Source organism: Macrobrachium rosenbergii, chromosome 33 (assembly GCF_040412425.1).
Source record: "Macrobrachium rosenbergii isolate ZJJX-2024 chromosome 33, ASM4041242v1, whole genome shotgun sequence".
Classification (NCBI taxonomy): Eukaryota; Metazoa; Arthropoda; class Malacostraca; order Decapoda; family Palaemonidae; genus Macrobrachium; species Macrobrachium rosenbergii.
This window is the reverse complement of record NC_089773.1, coordinates 5791703-5812500: the sequence shown is the minus strand read 5'-3', so window position 1 is coordinate 5812500 and position 20798 is coordinate 5791703. Positions and strand designations below refer to the sequence as shown.

Below are 20798 nucleotides of genomic sequence, written 5' to 3'. Positions count from 1 at the left end.
CACACCTGTGCGGTCGCGCCCACTGCTGCTGCTGCTGACCAGTGCCCCCGTGGGGCCTGTGCTCCTCCTCCTCCTCTTCCTATAAGGTGGTGTCTCGTCTACGCCCACATGCAAGGGCATGTAGGTTAAATGATGCTTGGTTTTTTGGGTATGTATATTTATATATATACCACTTGGTGGAACGTTGTTGGTGAGGCCGTGAATGAGAGATATTAGGGATATATGAATGAGGGATATATGTTGTTCGATATACTAGAAGCTGAAGACTGATTGCCCGTATGAAGAGTTGACAGTTTTTGAGGTGGAATCCATTATGATAGGGAAATTTAGAAGAAGGGAAATAGCAGGCTGTAATGTCATCGCTGTAGAGAATTTTACCTGAAACTGGATGTGATATCGTCTCGTATTCTATCTACGTTTGCAGATTATGGAACGCGGAAACAAAGGGTGGGCTAATTGTAAGTCTTAGCAGAGGTACCAATGGAAGGTGACATGAGAATGTGTCAGCTCTAGAGACACTGCACTTGCATCGGTTGTAACAATAATAGTAATAATAATTTATTATTATTATTATTATTATTATTATTTGGAAGGAGTCTCTCATTTAGGGTGTTGTTATTAAAAGCAATTGCTGTTTCAACGGCATTTAGCTTGTATTATTATTCAGAATATGAACCCTATTCGTATGGAACAAGCCCACCACTCGGGCCATTGACTTGAAATTCAAGAAGCTTCCAAAGAATATTAAGGTGTTCATTAGGAAGAAGTAAAAGGAGGTAAAGGGAAATACAGAAAGAAGAGATCCCACTTATTAAAAAAGAAAAAGGTAAATGAATAAATTAATAAAACTGTATTAAAATGTATGGAGAACAGTATTAGGGTAGTAATACATTGCATCTTCGCTTGAATTTCTGAAGTTCCAATTGCTCGACACCCTCTGAAGGGAGGCTGTTCCACAGTCCAGTAGTGGGAGGAATAAAGAACCTCTGGGACTGACAAGTTCGACAGCGATAATACAACTTATGAAAAATTGACAAACAAGAGACCATCCTTCGATGGTCCAAGTTTAACAGCTGATATTAGGCAACAGAAACCTACCACAACGAACAACTCCATCCAAAGAGATAGATCTCTGGCAGAAGCTGACATCCACACAGGAGGACAGCAAGCAAAGCATGCACAAATGACCTGAAACAGTTTGCATTGATTTTGCCACTTTGTAAATACATGAGGCCTTACGAACAGTACCTAACTTGCGTGCGGCATTCGCTGAAGCTTTCATTAGGTGTTTCTCAAAAGTTAGTTACAACTAGAATGGTTAAAGCTTCAGACTCATTCAGCAAATGGAACTTTGCTGAAGAGGATGATGGGAGTCGTCTTTATTCTTCGTATTGGCTTTCTCTCGCCTGCAGACGAGAAGAATATAATAAGAATAGAGAGGACTCTCTCTACAAGCTAAATGCCGGTGAAACAGCAGTTGTATTATTATTATTATTATTATTATTATTATTATTATTATTATTATTATTATTATTATTATTATTATTAAGAGATGAACCCTATTCGTATGGAACAGGCCTGCCTGCACCATTGCTTTGAAATTCAGGCTTCCAAAGAATGTGGTGTTCATTTGAAAAAAGTTACAGATGACAGTCGGAAATACCGAAAGAAGAAATCAGTTATAAAACAACGATAAATTAACAAACGATTATATGAAAATGTAAGAAAGTTCTTGAGAATTGCTTTAGGATAGTCAAGTATTGCATCTTCGCTTGAACTTTCGAGGTTCTAGTTGTGCAACATCCTCAGTGAGACCGTCCCACAGTCCCACAGTTCAAGGAGTGAAAGACCTCTGTACAGCAGTGAATGGAATTTAAAAATCCCCATCTGGTGACTTTCGTTGATTACGAAAAGTTATTTAACAAGGTCCAGAGACCGTTGAAATGATCCTAGAACGAAGTATGTGTTGATGGGGTCTTATCAATAAATTTGCAGTAAATAGTGGAGTGCTACAAGGAAATGTTGTTTCACCATCGCTGTTAGCCCTTGTGATTGAATTTATCATTAAGAAAAGTGGGTAGTGAAGGTAGCAAAGTTTTAGATTGGAGTAACAGTAGCAACTTGACAGACTTAGAATATGCATAAGGCAGAGTGGTTTTGAATTAACCAAACACATTGGGAGATTAATACAGTTTGCGTAATAAAATGGATGTTATATCTAGATAGATAGGTCTTGAAATCAATTTAAGAAAACTCAGAATAGAAACGATTAATGAGGATCTTCCCGATATCTCATAGGTTCTCTAGAGTTGGAATTTAGATAGACTAAAAAAAGGGGAACTTAAATAATGGTTAGGCAGAATAGGAGTTGGAATCAAATAGACTGAAATGACACTAGAAGTAACGTTGTACATAAGTATAGTAGGGGTTGTATTGCTACATGGATAAGCACGATGGTATAAGAATGAAACCAAGCCTAAAAGATTTTGTCACTTTGAAAATAAAGCTTTAAGAAGAATATAGGAGCCAGATGGGCAAATTTACAGGCGCCACCCTACTTGCGAACATTCAACTTACGAACATTCAAAGATAAAACAAACTGGATCGCAAATTAAAGTTGTGTTCAGAGCGCTCCCCTTTGCCACCCGTGAGTTCAAATTCTGTTTTGTTCGTCTGTTCCTTGCATAGAGTACTTGAATGTAGAGTGTATTGTGTTTTTAGGATGAAAATAGTGCAGTACTGTATTGATTTTATGTCATACTGTACTTGAATAGGCTTGAAGAGTAGAGTAACCTGCTTACAAACAAGCCGACATACAAGCGACCATCCGGAACGTAACTTATTTGTAAGTGGAGTGGTGTCTGTAATTAGAAATGACACCATAAGGGAAATGACGAAAGTTTAATACGTAGATGAGATGATGTTGAAAGGGAGATGGAGATGGCATGGACATGTCCCTCCACTGGGAGAATAATATGATATTTACAGTGTAAGCTGTACTACTGTGTGGGCACCAGAACTGTTAGAATACCCAGGACTACTGGGTGAGAAATATGAGAAAGGAGATTGAGATTGAGTGGAGATTAGTAGAAAGACAAGACACAGGATATAATATAATATATATATATATATATATATATATATATATATATATATATATATATATATATATATATATATATATATATATATATATAATAATAATAATAAAGGGTCGTCGAGAAATCCATGGTATTTGTGAGTGGCTAAATGCTCTAGTACCTCCCACCAGTAAGCACGTCAGAACTGCTTGACCCTTGCGTGTGCTAATAATAGTGGAAGTGTTTATTTATTATTTATAAGAAGCAAAGGCCCGGTTGTCTACCCCGGACAGTGGCTATTGTCTGGGCGAGTAAATTTCGGGTGTGGAGAGAGAGAGAGAGAGAGAGAGAGAGAGAGAGAGAGAGAGAGAGAGAGAGAGAGAGAGAGAGAGAGAGAAGGCCCTTGGTAATTTTAGCCACCTCTCAAAACGTATTTGCTCTCTCTGTCTCACTCTGCTTTGCTCTCTCTCTCTCTCTCTCTCTCTCTCTCTCTCTCTCTCTCTCTCTCTCTCTCTCTCTCTTGTTTGCTGCAATGTATTTGTATTTTAACCATTTAGCAATATATGTACAAAATTTACATGCATCTGAAGATGTATCTTTTGAGAGAGAGAGAGAGAGAGAGAGAGAGAGAGAGAGAGAGAGAGAGAGAGAGAGAGAGAGAGAGAGAGCCTACTACGTCTTTTGCGCATTCCTTTCGGAGGCCTTGTGTGTGTGTGTTTGGGCTCAGTGAGGTGATTTTGACATTTAACAGGACGCAGCTGGGAGCACTGAGTGTGGACTTCTTGGAGAGAGAGAGAGAAAGAGAGAGAGAGAGAGAGAGAGAGAGAGAGAGAGAGAGAGAGAGAGAGAGAGAGAGAGTTGGCTGTTGTCCGGTGTTATGATTCATGAAAACTTAAGATAGCTTTGTTAACAGGTCCTTCCTCTCTCTCTCTCTCTCTCTCTCTCTCTCTGCTGGATTGTCTCATTGTCCCCCTGGTGGTCAGGCAACTTTATTGGGTCGCAGCCTGGATATGGAGACTTGAGAGGTCACAGTGCCGCCGAATATATTCCATCACGATTAAAAAGTCGGAAGGGCCTATGTGAGGTAATCTTCAGCCCAACGAGACTAAATCATTTTAATGTCCAGGGTAGAATCAGATGCAGACGTCACGTTGTCCATCTTACTGTCCTCCTTTGAGAGAGAGAGAGAGAGAGAGAGAGAGAGAGAGAGAGAGAGAGAGAGAGAGAGAGAGAGAGAGACACACACACACAGCTGTTCAATCTCACGGAGTCTCAATGTTTGTGGGAGGTCCGACTTCCTGGCAGTGTTGGACAGCTGTTCAGGTCAAGACTACAGGAAGGGATGGGAGCTTAATGCTGCTTCCTTGGTTCGACAGCCTTGCTGGTGTTTGTTTCGGGTCGTGACACTCTCAATTATATATGCATATGTATGTATGTAGCCTATGTATGTTGGTTTAGTTCTCTTCTTTCTATATTTCCCTCTATCTCCTCTTACTTCTTCCTAGTGAACGCCTTAATATTCTTTGGAAGCTTGAGTTTCGAGTCAGTGGCCCCTGTGGAGGGCTTGTTCCTTATGAATAGGGTTCATAATAATAATAATAATAATAATAATAATAATGATATGGATGGCTTGATGGTTGAATGTATGTAGGTAAAACTTTTCCATGTATGTACGTAAAATGAAGTATGTGTGTGTATGTGTAAAAATTAAGTATGTATGTATGTATGTGCGTGGAACTAACATAACGAGCTGTATCATACACCTTAGCTTACAATACGCAAATCTTTCACCCCTCCCAGAGAGTGTTTACCTTCCGGCTCTTTGCAAGTCTTTTGGGATGATATTGCTAGCTTCGTGCCCTTCTTCTCCTTGGTTATAACCCACTCCAGCTAACTAGTAGGTACCAGGTACCTGAATCATTGCTCAGACTAATAGAGACTCAGTGATTGTAAAATAGGAGTCATTGGGAGTGTGGCACCATGCCATCATTACTCATTTCCATCTGTGAAGAAATGGCCTGGTGGGTGTTACGAGGCTCTCTGGTGGGCAGTGAGGCACTTGTTTTGTTCAGTGAAGTGTTTTCTACAATGACACCTGTAGTTGAGTGGCATTGTAGCTCCCCTGTGAAGGGTTGAGTTGATAGAGAAGGCATGTCGTTGATCAAGTGCCTTGCCTTTGGAAACAGAAGTAGAAGCATCCCATTCAGCACAAAGTTTGAGGTGGACACTGTCAAATTGGACACGTAGGGACACACACGAACAGCTGTGAACTGTTTCTTAGTGGTATGACTTTTCACTGAGTCGTGGGACCCTCCATTCAGATGGGCTAGACCAACAAAGTCAGTAGGTGAAAAGGAGCGGTTTAACAGCTTCAAGTTTAAGGAAGAACTAAATGCAAGATGACTGCAGTAACATGCGGACACATAAGTCAAGATGTTTGACTGGAAAATTGTCACGACAGAGAGGGTGGGTAAAGGTTGGGTGACAGAGAGATGCTAAGACCAGCAGTTGGAAATCCTCTGCCAAGGGAGCAGAGTGGATGAGACGGGACTTCGGGGAGATTGGGATACAATGTGTAATTCCTGATATATCGAGGACCCACCAAGACTTCTGGACATAACTGACCTTGTGGAAGCTGGATTGGTTTTTAGGGAAAGACGTTTAGAGTACAGTAGTAGATTTCAAATACTTTCTGACATTCAAGTGTAAGCTGTAGGGAAGAACAGTTACTTGAAGGATTGTTTTAAAGCATTGTAAGGTGAGAAACTCATTTGTATAAAGATAAGGGGGGGCGCTCTTGGAAAGGCTGAGCGAGCGCCTAATTTCAGGAGAAGGGATACGCGAAGGATTGAACTGTCGTGAGAGAAAGGACGACTGATCACAGAATCCAGTTGGTCTGAAAGAAGCGATGCAGTGCAGTACACGAGATGTCAATCACGAATTAGGATGGGAGCGACCTCGGGACTGTTGTTGGTCCTGACGTGTGTCCATGAGAGGAGACAGGACCTGGATATCAGATTTCATTATGGTGTGGGAAGAAGACCTTTTCCTTTCCAAATGAAGAAATGCGACAGGGATTCGTAGAGGATAGTGAGTATAAAAGGAGTATGAGTGGCAGGAATTGAAGAGGCTAGGAATAGCTAGTGCACTCACTGTCACGATTGCTTATCTACGCTGGTTGCCCAGTTTCAGATAAGGGAAAGGACATTCACGTCCACATTTTCTTTTCGTGTGTTTTTGCCGGAGGAATTTCGCGTCAGATGACAAAGTTGGCTGACAGAAGTGATGAGGAGAGTATGGGGTAGCATGGCGATGGAACTGCAGCAGCCTTTATAAAGTGGTTCGGTTTCAGAATGGAATTTGGTAATTTTTCGACATAGAAGGAAAAGTTGCAGTTGACAGTGCTCTTAGGAGTGAAGTAGAGGGATTTTTAGGGTTACACGAGCAAATTTTTTCGCCTGTTTGGCCATCTTCCCGCCAAACCTTGCTCTTCAAATGAGCAGCCATCTCTAGAGACATGAAAAATCGACTTAATTTAAGTTGAGCAACTTTGAACACAAACGCCATTCCCAGTGTAGGAATCTTGACCGCATTCAAACATGACGCCCAAACCAGTGTAGTCGTGTGTTGGTCAAATCGAATAGGAAATTCTAACCTCGAAAAGACTTCAGAAGGGGAAGAAAACAATCATGGACGAAAATGGGCTCTTGTGGAACTGGGGAGAAAAATGTTTGTTCATTAATCGTCCTTTAGCCTCTCCTGGGGCTGCAAGTCATGCTTTCAGTGTTGAGCCTCTCTCTCTCTCTCTCTCTCTCTCTCTCTCTCTCTCTCTCTCTCTCTCTCTCTCTCTCTCTCTCTCTCTCTCTCAAGTGGTGTTTGCCCTTACACCATATTACCGTTCCTTGGCAACAGTGTAACCTCATACTGTGAAAAAGAAATGTGCTCACATATACACACGCGCACACACATAAGTGCGCGCGCGCAAGTACACACAGTGGATTGTGTTCTGAGTAGCTACACCCTTCAGTAAATTATTTATTCCTCATTTTTATCAATAATAACCGGATATTTTGAAAAGGGGCGTTTTGTCCCTATGTGGAAAGAGGATAGTTTTTAACAGTGACAGAACTCAATTTGGGCAACGGTGCCCTGCTCGGGTGCCATAATCATATCAAAGGTCTCAGGTTCCGTACCTTTTGACCTTTCCTTGATGAAACAAAAGACAATCTGTAGAGAGAGAGAGAGAGAGAGAGAGAGAGAGAGAGAGAGAGAGAGAACGAGGGTAGATGGATGGCATCTTGGCTAAGAGCCACGGGGTTGGGTAGCCACTCATACTGTAAACGCACATACGAACACACACGCACACACTCAGGAGGCCACCTGGCTCACAAGGTATAGTCTTCACTCACAGCTGGTCTAAAGTGTTGACTCATTTGATGCTGCCAGGTGGTGACCACCAGTTTCATTCTTCTCTCTCTCTCTCTCTCTCTCTCTCTCTCTCTCTCTCAATCATACTTTAAGCACAGATGGTCTTGGGTTTGCACATACACGTAAAAGCATGTGCATGTTCGGGATTAAAGTATTAAACTCATAAATTCATACACACAGGGTGAAACAGCTTATTTGATGGTACGTAATTACCATCAACGTTATTCCTCTCATTGCAATAATTCCTCGTCTCTGTGTAGGCGAGTTCACTGGGTTGTCAGTGGTACTGAACAGTCCCTGAAGATTTCGTGCCGTTGGAACTTCCAAAGTTCAGGCGAAGATGCAGTGCATTACTACTCCAATACTCCTCTCCTTGCATTTTGATACATTTTTATCGATTTACTACTTTGGTGATTTACTTTCTCTTTCTTAACAAGTGAGATTTCTTTTCTTTGTGTTTCCCTAACCTCCTTTTACTTCTTTCTAGTGAACATTTTAGTGTTCTTTGGAAGCTTAAAGAATTTCAAGTCAGTGGCTCCTGTTGTGGGCTTGCTCCATATGAATAGGGTTCAGCTTCTGAATAATAATAATAATAATAATAATAATAATAATAATAATAATAATAATAATGCTAAGACATTCACAGCCTCGTGAAAAACAATCTGTGTAATAAAAATCCACAATTATATAGTAGATATATTAAATAGTTATATATTTACTATATAATTGTAGATTTTTATTACATAATGATAATAATAATAATAATAATAATAATAATAGTAATAATAATAATAATAATAATAATAATATCCTTTTTGTCTGTAATATCAGGTATGATAATAATTATAACACATAGATGCAGTTTCCTAATACAATCCAATTAAAATGCATCAGAATGTCGCGTATCCTTAAATGTGTGCTGGCGAAGGCAGCTTATGTCAATTGTTCATGTCCCAGCTGTCGAGAGAGAGAGAGTTAATGCCATTAATGTGTATCATATTAATTCTCTCTCTCTCTCTCTCTCTCTCTCTCTCTCTCTCTCTCTCATAATAAAAAAAACAGCAGTTGCTCCAATGAACTAAATTTCTTATCACAGTTTTTCCAGCTGCCGGAAATTCTTTTGAGATTCCCTACATTCTTTGTGACGTAATGCCTCTTATCAAGAAATTTTCTAATGCTGTCTCCATGTCTTAATTAAATTTTTTATGGATGGAGTGGCGTTACAAGTCAGAGAAAGGAATGGAGAGCGAGATGATAAAGGAGGACAAGAGAAGGGGTCCTGAGTGGAGTGTGGATGATAGTATTGAGGAGAAACTGCAGAGGTCAGTGAAAAAGTTCAGAAGTGTTGGTAAGAGGTGAATATGAGCAAGTGTAAAGTAGAAGGTGTAGAGTATAGGAAGTGCTTGGTTCACATAGGTATTTAGGAATGGGGTTGGGGTGATTCAGGATGAAAAACAGGAGTTAGGGAATGGGTAAAGCAAAGAAGGTAACCAATAGGTGTTTGCAGAAGATTTGAAGTCGTATTTGGAAGGTTGAATTAATGTTCTGCTAAACATCTTTTATGGACATTGAATAAGGGTGTGTGTGTGTGTGTGTGGTTTATGTGAGGCGAGACTGAATGAAAGGTAAGCAGTATGGGGATAAGTAGATATGATAGAACGGTTAGTGTAGCTACAAGGTTTGATCAGTGTATTTTGAGATGGTTTGTTCTTGTGTAGAGAATGAAGAATGACAGACTGGCGAGTGTGTAGTTTGGAAGTGTTGGGGGTTGGTGGGGGAGGTGTGGAAAAGGTATTTGAACAAAGGGGCCTTAAAGTCCAGGATATGAGAGTGCTTGCCAAAGCCAGGTGGAAAGCACATTGCATGTGGGATGGGAGGGATTGGTGCACTGTTACTGAGTCTTCTAAGTATGAGTGTGGCTAATGTTATGGAAGTTTTCTGCATATGGTTCATCCATGATTCATATAGGATGGCATTGACTGGCTTCTTGTTTTTCTCTGGAAGATGAAATGAGCTAGGATGTGTCTTGTGCCAGAGTGGTTCAGGACTTGGGTCCCATATGCTAGGTTTAAGGATTACTTGTGGTCTACCACTCACCATTCATATGTATACAGCCACCCCCGGTTTTTGCAGGAGACGCATACCACAACCCCCCACGAATCACCCTCAAAAAATGCTTATAACTGCCTATTTTGATAGTTCAGACACCAACAAAACCCCTCTAACAATGCTTATACCTGAGTATTTTAATACTTGTATCACAAAAAAATGCATTCATTCACAAAAATGATATGAAAACACAGTAATTAGCAAATATTTCTCTATGAAAAATACTGTGAATAGGAGAATTTTCTGCGAATAATGTGTATATATGTTCTACAGAAAAATCCGCGAATAGGTGAAACCGCAAATCCGGAACCGCAAGTAGGTGGGGGTCCACTGTATAAAGTTGTGAACTCCCTCTCTTTACTTCATGGGTGTTCAAGGGGCTTATTGGCTGACAACGTCTGGCACTTTCCCGGTAGTCTCCCGTCGAGCACGGACCAGTCATACTGCTCATGTCTATGCCTAATTATAGTTATAATCAATGTACATGTTCATGTAAGCTTTATGCTGTTATTTATTCTTTCCAGGTGTCTCACCGGAAGGGCCTCCCTCACGTGATATACTGCAGAGTTTGGCGTTGGCCCGATCTGCAGAGCCACCATGAACTCAAGCCCTTTGAACACTGCCAGTACCCCTTTTCTGCCAAACAGAAGGAAGTCTGTGTCAACCCATATCATTACAAGAGAGTTGAAAGCCCCGGTATGTGCAACGTATGTTTTGTTTTGGAAACTGACTAAGAAACACGATAAGGTGTTTGATGGTTTTATTGTAAGCACAAGCTTTGAATAAGGCTTATTTGATTACACTCTGTAATGGTTTACTCCCATCGTAATGGATGTTACCTTTCCATTTCAGTTCTTCCGCCCGTCCTAGTCCCGAGGCACTCGGAATTTGCTCCAGGCCATTCTCTTCTGTCCTTCCAGCAGGTCCCTGAACCCATGCCCAGTAGTGTCTCTTACTCACAGAACGAACCCATGCCCAACAATGTCTCATACTCACAAAATGGGTTCGTACATTCCCAAATGGGCGGGGCCTCACATTCCCAGATGAGTGGAGGCAATATCGCCGGGATCAATCAACCTCCTTCCCCTGTTGGAAGCGTTGTCAGTCCAGCAAGCCAGAGCCCACACAATTCTTACGGCAGTATTCCCGGTGAGTGAGGGGAGCTTGGGAATGCTTGAGTTAGCTGATACATTTATTTGAATTAATGTACCTAAGTTTGTCATGACTGCTACTGTAGATACAAACTTAGGCTATCTCGGGAATTCTCACCATATATATTTTTGTATTCCAGTTCTTCAACTTTCTTTTATTAACGGACACACTTTCTCCGTGTCTCTCTTAGTTAAACTTTCTTGGAGAACATGTGTCCATATGCAGAGCAACCTGGGTCTTAATGTAAGGATAAATTCTTCTAGTGCCAGCTGGAAACCAGTAAAAATCGTATAAAACTGTAGAACAAGGAATTGGTAGCAACAGGGTTCAGCCAATGGGATGAGAGAACAGGCATCCACCGACCTCCTATCACCCATGATGCCGTGACTCGTTCAGTTTCTTCCTCACTGCCTTACTAGTAGGACGTGCTGTTGCCCTTCCCACCAAAGCCAGTGTTTTCTACTTCTCTTTTGCCCATACTTTCTTTGGTTTGATTGCTTGCTTTGTGCTTGTTTTGCCTTTGAAAATGTTGCTACCAATTCCTTGTTCTACAATTTTATATGATTTTTACCAGTTTCCAGCTGGTGCCAAAAGAATTTATCCTGACGGTAAGAACACAGGTTTGTTAGCTATGAAAAAAAAATAAAATTGCCATATTTCTAGTGACTAACGTGATTATAATGAAGGCCTGTCGCTTTCAGCACCCTATGCTTTTACTGGTGTTGCTCTTTCTCATGTGCCCCTTCATTGAAATCATGGATGATTCTAGTCCTTTCCCATTGAAGACCATCAATCCATTAATAGCCCTATATTTTTTCTGATAACTGTTCCTATAAATTACACTCTTACGTCCTTAGTGTGTACCTTGGTCCAAGCCATTTGTTGTAAAAGACTTCCTTTCAAAAGGTATGTCATTGTACCCTTACGCTGAGCTGAAGGCCACGGGCATGATTAGCATCTTCTATAAATACTGTAGTAATGAGATATTGATGCTCTACTGATTGTAATGAAATGCTAGAAAAAGTTAAGTATATCTTAGTTTTACCAGACCACTGAGCTGATTAACAGCTCTCCTAAATTGATAAGTAATGAATAAAACTTGTTGGTCAGTGACAATAAAACCCTTTGGAACTGTATTTACTGACAGCAAATCAATTGATAAACAGATGAACCAGTACGAATTATTGTATGAAAGTGTGCTCAGTCAAACCCCCATGCAAGGAGACTTCATTTCAAAGCACTGGAAGGCCATGGCACAGTCTTGAGGTTTGCGAAAAGTTTCATACCATGGGTGACCCAGTTAGCGCAAGTAATAGTCAAAATTCCTGGAGTACTGGATCAAGTTTTCATATTTAGAATTCCCCCAAATGTAAAAGTACCTGTACAGTAAAACTAATACATCAGATTTGTCTGAATACAGTAGTTGTTTCACCAGAGTACGACCAGTGAGAGTCATTTCACATGCACCAGTTAGGATTGTTTTCATTTTCATTGTGTTGGTAAAACCTGCGAACTTTTATCTTTGTAGGAGGAGGGAGCTTAACTGGCTTGAATCAACCTCCTTCCCCAGGCATCAGCCCTGCCAGCCAAGCGCCACAAAGCCCTTATGGCAGTATCCCAGGTCTGTTCTGAATGAAGGTTCTTCAGCTGTTCTGTGATGACATGCTGGGTTTCAGAGATTACAGAATTGGTGTGCCTAAAGACTTTGGGAGATCTTGCCACCATTAAAATTAAGTTTATTTTAGAATGATTTCTTCTCACAGTTAAGGTTCAGATTGACTTAGTTCAGTGCAGTGAGAATGAATTTGGTTAAACTAAAGAAAATCGCTTAAAATATTCTGGACTATCCAAAAGGCAGTATGTAATAATGAATTACTCTGAATCTAGCATGTTTTGATAGGACTAAGGCCTCCCAGTTTTCAGTTATAAGGATTTGGGTAAAAAAAAATCATCTTGCTTGCATTACCACAGTGGTTGGGAAATAGGAGTACCTGTACAAGTAAATTAAGGTTGGGATGGATAATAAGTACAGTACTAGTATTTTAACCTATAGATAATGTTAGTTAGTGTAAAAATATTGAGTAAATTCATAGTTTTTCAGAAAATTGTAAATTTATTGTTGAAATAGTCATTTAAATAGAAAAAGCTGAACTTGATTAACAGTTACGTGGATAAGTTAGGATTTCATTTAGGTAAAGGGGTTTGAGAATGGGATTTCAATGGTTTTCAATATCTGTGGAATGTCCTGGAATGAAAATGTGTGTATTTTATGCAGACTAAGTATTGACTCAGCTGTTTCTCATGACACTGAATATATTATTTACCCCCCCAAAGCAGATACTCCGCCTCCAGCGTATAGTCCAAGTGAAGACATAAAGCAGACGCAGCCTGCAGAGCCTATGGACACCGTAGGAACCAATGTCACCCCAATCACATACCAGGTTTGTATGTTTTTCCCAAGTTGTTCAGTCAAGTCTTGCATAAAACTTCGATGATGATGTGATTCCCTTATTAAAGTCAGATATGATTTTTGGGTGTAGTCAAAAAGGTTAAGTACTATGTTGCTTCTTGAATTGTACACTTGCAACATGAGGAAATTTTCATTGAAAAATTTATTACTGTATTCATACATTTACTGACCTCATACATTTAGAATTCCAGATACAGTAGTGACAAAATAGCTGAAAATAAGTTTACAGGGATCTTTACTTTGCCTATAACTAGATTGTGGAGTAGTTTGCCTAGTTGTGGAATCTAGTGATCTCCAAATGTCTAAGCTAGGAGCAAATTAATTCCTACTCTCTGCTGACATCTGATTCCAAGTGTCTCAGTTTTGTTTTCAGTTCCCTCATATTTATTTATTAATCACCTTTTCCTATAACCTGTCTCTCTCTACTGGCTGATTTTCCTTGGGAGCCCTCTTGTGATTATAGTCTGTTGACTCGGTCCATGAGGGGTTTCAGCCGAAGATATAAGAATAAAATTTACTTTTCAGCTCATGAAAACAGCAAATAATTGTTAGGTCTTTTATTCACTTGGTATTATTTTTCAGGAACCCAAATATTGGTCCAGTATAGCATATTATGAGCTAAACAACAGAGTGGGGGAGGTCTTTCATGCTCAAACACACTCTGTCATTGTCGACGGCTTCACAGACCCAAGCAACAACTCGGAAAGGTTTTGCTTAGGTTTGCTGTCCAATGTCAACAGAAATTCCACAATTGAAAATACCAGAAGACATATTGGAAAGGGTGAGCTAAATCTATTTCCATATTTAGTAGTGACTAAGATTTTGCAGGCGTTGGTGTTTTGCTGAAGTTTGTGTTACCAGTTTTATGCTGTAATCGTTTTCATTCGTTCTGGGGATTTTTTTTTTTTTTTATTTTCCCAAATGGTGACATCATGATCGGGTGATGCAAATGGTTGGTGAATACAGGTTTTACTGCCCCCGTTTTCAGATTTTTTTCTTCACACAGTGTCAGTCAGCAGCATTTCATTTTTTAAATACTGTACTGTACAGTTAATTTCTCTTCATCCATGAGAATGTATCTGATGAGGGCTAAATTTGTTGTGATGTTATAGCAGTACATGAAGCTGTTTTGTAGATACGATCAAGCTCTAGTCCATCCCAAAAAGAATTGAGAATTTAGCCTGGTTTACATATTTAACAATGAAGGCGATAGGAAAATGCATGATGCATGTGATCCCTTTTTATAACAGTGCATTCACAGATTATATTTCCTAATGCAGCCTTTATGTACAGTATATCATGCAGTGCTTTTGATTAACGTTACGAGCACGCAAATGTCTGAATAGTTTTTAAGATGGGGAGAGTCTGTATCAAGGTAGTGGATTCTGGGTCAAGCAGGTTCTCTGTTGTTGAGCAGTTGCCATTCCCTTGTTCTAGTGCTTAATGATAGTATAGGTATCTTTGTTTATTGTTTACGTGGTATTTGTAGAGCCTATTGATAGAGTAGGAATAAAAACAAAAAATTATACTTAATATATCTAATAACTATGTTAGTCCCCCAGATGATGAAACTTACACAACTATTTTCATATGTGTTGGGAGTTGATTTATTGTATTGTATCTTTTTTGTTTTAGGTCAAGATTTGACTTCAGGTCTTTTCTGTCTTGCAGTTTCTGCCTAAATTCTCGTTTGATGCTTTACTTTTTACACTCCCTGTTTATATGGTTTTCTCAAATCTTTGTTATGCCCATAGACTGGAATAGTCTCAGACGAGTCCATGAATACTTTCTGTTGTTCCATAGGGGTACACTTGTACTACGTTGGTGGTGAAGTCTATGCTGAATGCCTGTCAGACTCGGCCATCTTTGTCCAGTCGCGCAACTGCAATCACCACCACGGCTTCCATCCATCCACTGTTTGCAAAATTCCTCCTGGTTGTTCACTGAAGATATTCAACAATCAGGAATTTGCTCAACTGTTGTCCCAGAGTGTGAACCATGGATATGAAGCCGTCTTTGATCTTACAAAGATGTGTACAATCAGGTAAGGAAAATGTCTGTTTTTGTCTGCTTAAGCAAGATGTCGAGTTCATATTTCTGTACGCTTAACTGTGCCTTTTCTTTGTGTGTTGTCATTTCTTTTATATTTTAAAATTGTTTGCTTACTGCTAGATGGATTTTACAGTGCATGTTGAAGAATATGAAGAACAGTAACATTCTTTAGAAATGAGCACACAGCAAATCAAAACCTTTTTCTTGAGTGTGATTCTTGATATATTGCTAAGACACTGGAAATCTTTGAGCTTTGAGGTGAATACCATCCTCATCATCAGAGGGTATGTAACTGACGATGAGGATCATATTCATATAAAGCTTAAGAGTTTTCTGTGCGCCTGTAGCAACATATGAATAAATACCCTAAAGAAAAGGGTCTTATTTTATCCTCACCATTGAAAATGCTGTGTCAATTTTGTGTACTGTAATTTGGTAAGAAAGAAAATTATTTTCTGTCTTTAGTTTTAGTAAATCTTGAGACTGCTAAAATAGTTTTGCTGATGATAAAGTATCCTCATGATTAACAAACTCATTGAACTTATTATTTTTGCTTCTCAGAATGTCCTTCGTCAAGGGCTGGGGTGCAGAGTATCATCGTCAGGATGTCACAAGTACTCCTTGTTGGATAGAGATTCATCTTCACGGACCATTACAGTGGCTGGACAAGGTGCTCACACAGATGGGTGCACCAGCTGACCGTATTTCCTCCGTCTCCTGAATCTGTCACGCTCTGACCTATTTTCACAGTAAATGATGCATTGTCGGCACACGCCCTTCGCGGCTGTTTCGTCATTTTCACTGGCTGGTGAATCTGCAATTTTTTGGTTTTGAGAAAAACATGTTATATCTTTAGTAGAAGAGAACTGCTTCTTTTAGTTCAGTTTATGCAGCGATTCTGTTTTGGGAAGGTTAACTCCTGGCCACTGGATCATATAGCTCTCTGCAGTACACACCGTGCGTTCAGTTTTCAGTCCCCAATCTCCCCAGCTAAAAAATGGCTCTTTAAGCTGATACAGTACAGAGGAGTGCAAATGGTATCAAGATTTGGTTTTGTTTTTGGAAAGTTACTCTTTGATTGTGAAGTACTCTTAGAAAAAACCTCAGTCATGTACACATTTAAACTGAACACATATCACAAACTGTATTGCTGTTGGTGAATGAAAATGTGACTATTAGCATTCTCCCCAACTACCTGAGGTCAGGGTCCTGGATGGCTGCTTAGATATCCATTATATGTCAACAAAAGTAATGGAACATCTGAAGAACACAATTGTTTACACATCCAGTAAACAGAAACAGGGCTGTCTTAGTCTCATGATACCCTCATGTTTTGGAAGAAGAAATTCCTTTGAATGCAGAAATATATGATAATAAGCCGCAGCTTCAGGGGAGGAGAGATTACAGATGGATGCAGATCAAAGTAATGGGAAAAGTTTTTTTTATTGTTTATTCTTATTGCACAGAAGTGCAAGGCTACTTGCATAGACTATTTGATGATTGTACATAAACCGTTGCTTCATGAATTACAGTATGAATAAAAATTTATGGCTGGCAAGGGAGGCTGTGGTAATGAAAACACACAAATGACTTTCAGTTCCTAATGAGAATTGCAACACACACACACACACACACACACACACACACACACACTCTCTCTCTCTCTCTCTCTCTCTCTCTCTCTCTCTCTCTCTCTCTCTCTCTCAGAAATGTTTTCACAAGCTTTGCACATCCTTAAGTATGTCACGCTTGTATACAACGTAGAAATAAGAAAAAATGACCAAGGTAAAATCAGTTTAATGGGGACTACTTCATATTTTAAGTCATAATTGTGCCATAAGACCAATCAGCTATGCAACTCACTGCTGCTACTTATGAAGTATCTGTGCCTCTGAACCTTGGCAGTAGTTGGTTTAGTTCTCATTAGAATACTTCAGGAGTTCTGTCCAGCATTGTACTGTTTCTTAAATATGTAGAGCAGGAACACACTCGAACGCCTGGAGATTAAACAGTTGACAAAGTCTTTGTTTTGATTTCTCCTGTAAGAGGGATCTTCATCTATACCTTGTCTTTAAAAAAAGGAAGAAGTCTTGACAGTCATGGACTGAATTCAATTTGCTTGTATGTATGGTTCCAGTGTTTTGTTTGTCCAGGCAGACAATTATGCATGGAAATTTTAACTTGTAAACTTCCTTCAAATGATTATCACCTCATATAAATTTTGGTTGACTGATGTTCTGTGGTCTAGTTAAATTCATGATCAATCTCATGAGAATACTGTAATAAAAAATTTTCTTTTGTTCATGTCTTTGCGAAGTGAAATTTTTATTTTGCCGTTGGAGAATAACTAGGTACAAAATTTTAAATGTCATAAGTGGTTTCCAAATGACACAATTCCAGCCTGAATTGCTGAGGGTGTATAAACAGTTTCTTTCTTTTGTAAAAAGTGGATGGAGAGCCATCATAAAGTTAGGCAGAGCACAGGGTATTTAGTCTCTTGTATTGCAAATGGACAGGCATTTGTCTTAAGTAAAATGTTGAAACAAAAATGGAAAACATGAATATCATTTCATATGATGTACAAAAAGCAGTTGTTTTATTCGTGTCTCTGACTAGCTTGAGTAGCCAGAGGTCTTTAGATGAACTACTGCTGTCTTGAGTATTCCTGATAACTAACGAATATCTACCAGAATCTCGAGTATGCTTTGGTCAGAGGCAGAAAGGTTTATTGTTTCCTGTAACTATCTTTCAGCCCTTCAGAAGGAGACATAAGGCTCCCACATCCATTGGAATATGTAAGTAAACAACCAGCAAGACTGTAACCCTCCAGTGATTTAAATCTAGGAAGCCTGTTCTTCTTGCTTGCGTGCACTTCAGAAAACTCATTCAGCAACTAGACTGTGTTGTAGGTTGATTTTTGTCGGGGTAACCAGGAACAGAATACAGTACGTTACACATTTAAGTAAATGCACTTTGTGTCATGGTTTTAGATATATATATGTATATGTATGGGGAGCGTATGAGCAATTTGAAAACTTTGAGGGATGATGTTATGAGTTTTCAAAATGTGTACCACTTAGAGCTTTAGAGTAAGCTTAGACGCTTGAACGATTGTAGTCTTGACGAAACTGCAGATTCTCCGGTTTGTGAAGAGTGACGACAAATTTGCCAGGATATCTGACTCTCTCGCAGTATCTGTTTCAGTTCCTTCATAGCTCTTCTGTTATGTAAGACGTGCCATTATTATTATTATTATTATTATTATTATCAGTTAAATTTTTTTTTTTGCAGAGCTCTTTACTCCGTTTTCTACATCACATTGTGATAACAGCTTTAGAGGAAGACTTTTGGAAAAAGTCCTCATATTTTAACAAGTTTTCTTTTCCATATTATACAATAAGCTATTGATAACGTTAAGAAAGTCAACTGTGATACTCCTCTTAAGTGTCACAGTTCAGTGGAACAACACTTCATTATGCACCAGCAGTATTTTGTCACAATTTACGCTGCTTTGTTATTGACAATAAAAAAAAACAGATCTCATAAGCTTAGAGGTGAGGCATTTTTATGTGCAGATCACTATTTTTGGTTAGGTACGAATATGTGTATATATTTATCCTTATACATATATACACGCATTTGTATGTGTATTTGTGTGTCGCTGTGTTTAATTTCAAGAACAGACAGGCTCAGAAACGCGTGTTAGTACGGTAGACAGTCGTATGTGTGCCGAGAGCGTAAGGGATGAGTGTTACAGTGGTTTTTTGAATGTCTCCAAGTACCTAATTGATGATTCTATATGTGAATAAAATTGTTGTTCCATATGTGAATTGGAAAATATGTAGATATTCATAAGCAGTGCAGAATATTGGTGATCAAAACCTTTTTTTGTTACGATTGCATTGGTAGGAGTGGCTACAACTGTATCTTGAAATTGAAGAGAACTGATGGAGAGTCTTGCTGTTATAGCTTATTCACAAATTTATTAGTTTAATCAGTGTGTAGCCAGCAGTCAGCAGATGTAGAATTGTTCAAAGTTGATCAATGCCAGATTGTGTGAGAATTTGTATGTGCCATATTGTTTATTGCACTTCCCCCTCTGATATTTGTACTGTACCTATTTCTCTTCCATCATCATATGAGTAAAGAGTTGGATGCAGGTCCTGCGTTCAGTATGTTTATTCATCTTTTAAGTTATTAATCTTTGTGAAAGATAAGTTTAAATACAAAAATTTTTTATAGAGTTGGTGTCATTTACCCTACCACTTTCATTGTGAAATTTGCTGATTGGAGCAAGGACAAAGTTGGGACAATTTTAGTGTTATTGTTAGAAGTCTGTTGATTCATTGATAAAATAATTTCCAGTTAGCTAGCAGGAGCAGCCAAGCTCAGAGCTCCAGTTCCAAAGTGATGAGGTGCCATGTTAGTTGGTAGATCAGCTCTCCCACGAGATGATCACCCTCCCTGACTTGCCTGCCTAACTCCTGACTTATTACCCCAGTTGGTGAGGAGAAAGTACACCAAGCTACATCAACCTGAGTGGCAGGCAGACATGTGAGAGAGCGTTGTTCTTTGGAGGGCGTTTCAGACTCCAGCAAGGAGTAAAGACCAAGGTGGAAAGTATTTAGAAAGGTGATGCTCAGACTAAATAATCATGAGATTACCCAGTACCATTCTGTAGACTTGAGTTCTCCACTGCAGCAATTTATTCCAAAGTACAGTAACTAGTTTAATGAGAAATTAGACATTTTATGTCGGGAAGATGAAAGGAAATGGGTAAAAATCATAAGGCAGAAAGGGAAGCAGTTGAAGGATGAAATAATCCTGTATAGAAATGTGTTAATACACCAGAACTACAATCTACAGTGGCTAACATAACCTTATTACCAGAGGTCTTTGGTTGGTGAGACTTTACCATCCATTTATTCCACCTTCAAAAGTACAGAACAGTGTATGACCCTTGCCAACAGATCCCAGCACAAACAAGAGTAGGTTATTAATATAGAGTAGTTCAACCAAACCAAGAAAGAAGCATCCAAGAACATTATTTCTTTCTGGCTTCGTGAGATGATCAGGAGAGCGTACTCTGCTGCTGGTGAAGACAACACCAGTACCCTCTGCCTGAGAGCCCACAAAGTTAGGGCCATTGGTCCAACCCCTGCATTCCGGAAGAACCTGTCGGTTCCTCTGGTACTGAAAGCCGGGGTGTGGTCTCGACAGACCACTTTCACCTCTGTCTACTTTCAGGACATTACCCACAAGTCCTTGGACACTTTTTCCTTGGTACCTGTGGTGGCTGCTCAACAAGTTATGCAGCTTACCTGGTTCCTCTAACAGGACAGGGTTACATCTCGCCAATGATGTTCGGTTGTGGATGTGAGAATGACTGCGGGAGTGACTGGCCTCTCCTTCTCCATCCTTCTCATCCTCCCTCTCTCTTCCTTTGGGTACAGAGTGGATTCGAGCTGTTACATACTGGAACTGATGATTGATGCAGGTAAGTCTAT

The 20798-nt window shown here is 39.6% G+C and overlaps 1 protein-coding gene across 9 annotated transcripts in view; it reads left to right on the top strand.

Annotated features, from left to right (window-relative positions):
* Window positions 1-19532, top strand: part of Mad (Mothers against dpp) — a 79144-nt gene extending 59612 nt beyond the window's left edge. For 3 of the 9 annotated variants that reach the window (XM_067133208.1, XM_067133209.1, XM_067133210.1), the window contains exons 3-9: window positions 10142-10313; window positions 10470-10766; window positions 12298-12390; window positions 13104-13210; window positions 13822-14020; window positions 15043-15283; window positions 15853-19532. In XM_067133208.1, the coding sequence (XP_066989309.1) occupies window positions 10142-10313; window positions 10470-10766; window positions 12298-12390; window positions 13104-13210; window positions 13822-14020; window positions 15043-15283; window positions 15853-16012 (1269 nt within the window). In that variant the 3' untranslated portion in view covers window positions 16013-19532. The remainder of the gene's footprint in view (window positions 1-10141; window positions 10314-10469; window positions 10767-12297; window positions 12391-13103; window positions 13211-13821; window positions 14021-15042; window positions 15284-15852) is intronic. The other 6 variants (XM_067133211.1, XM_067133212.1, XM_067133213.1 and 3 more) reach the window with 3 other exon arrangements.
* The last annotated feature ends 1266 nt before the right edge of the window (window positions 19533-20798 follow it).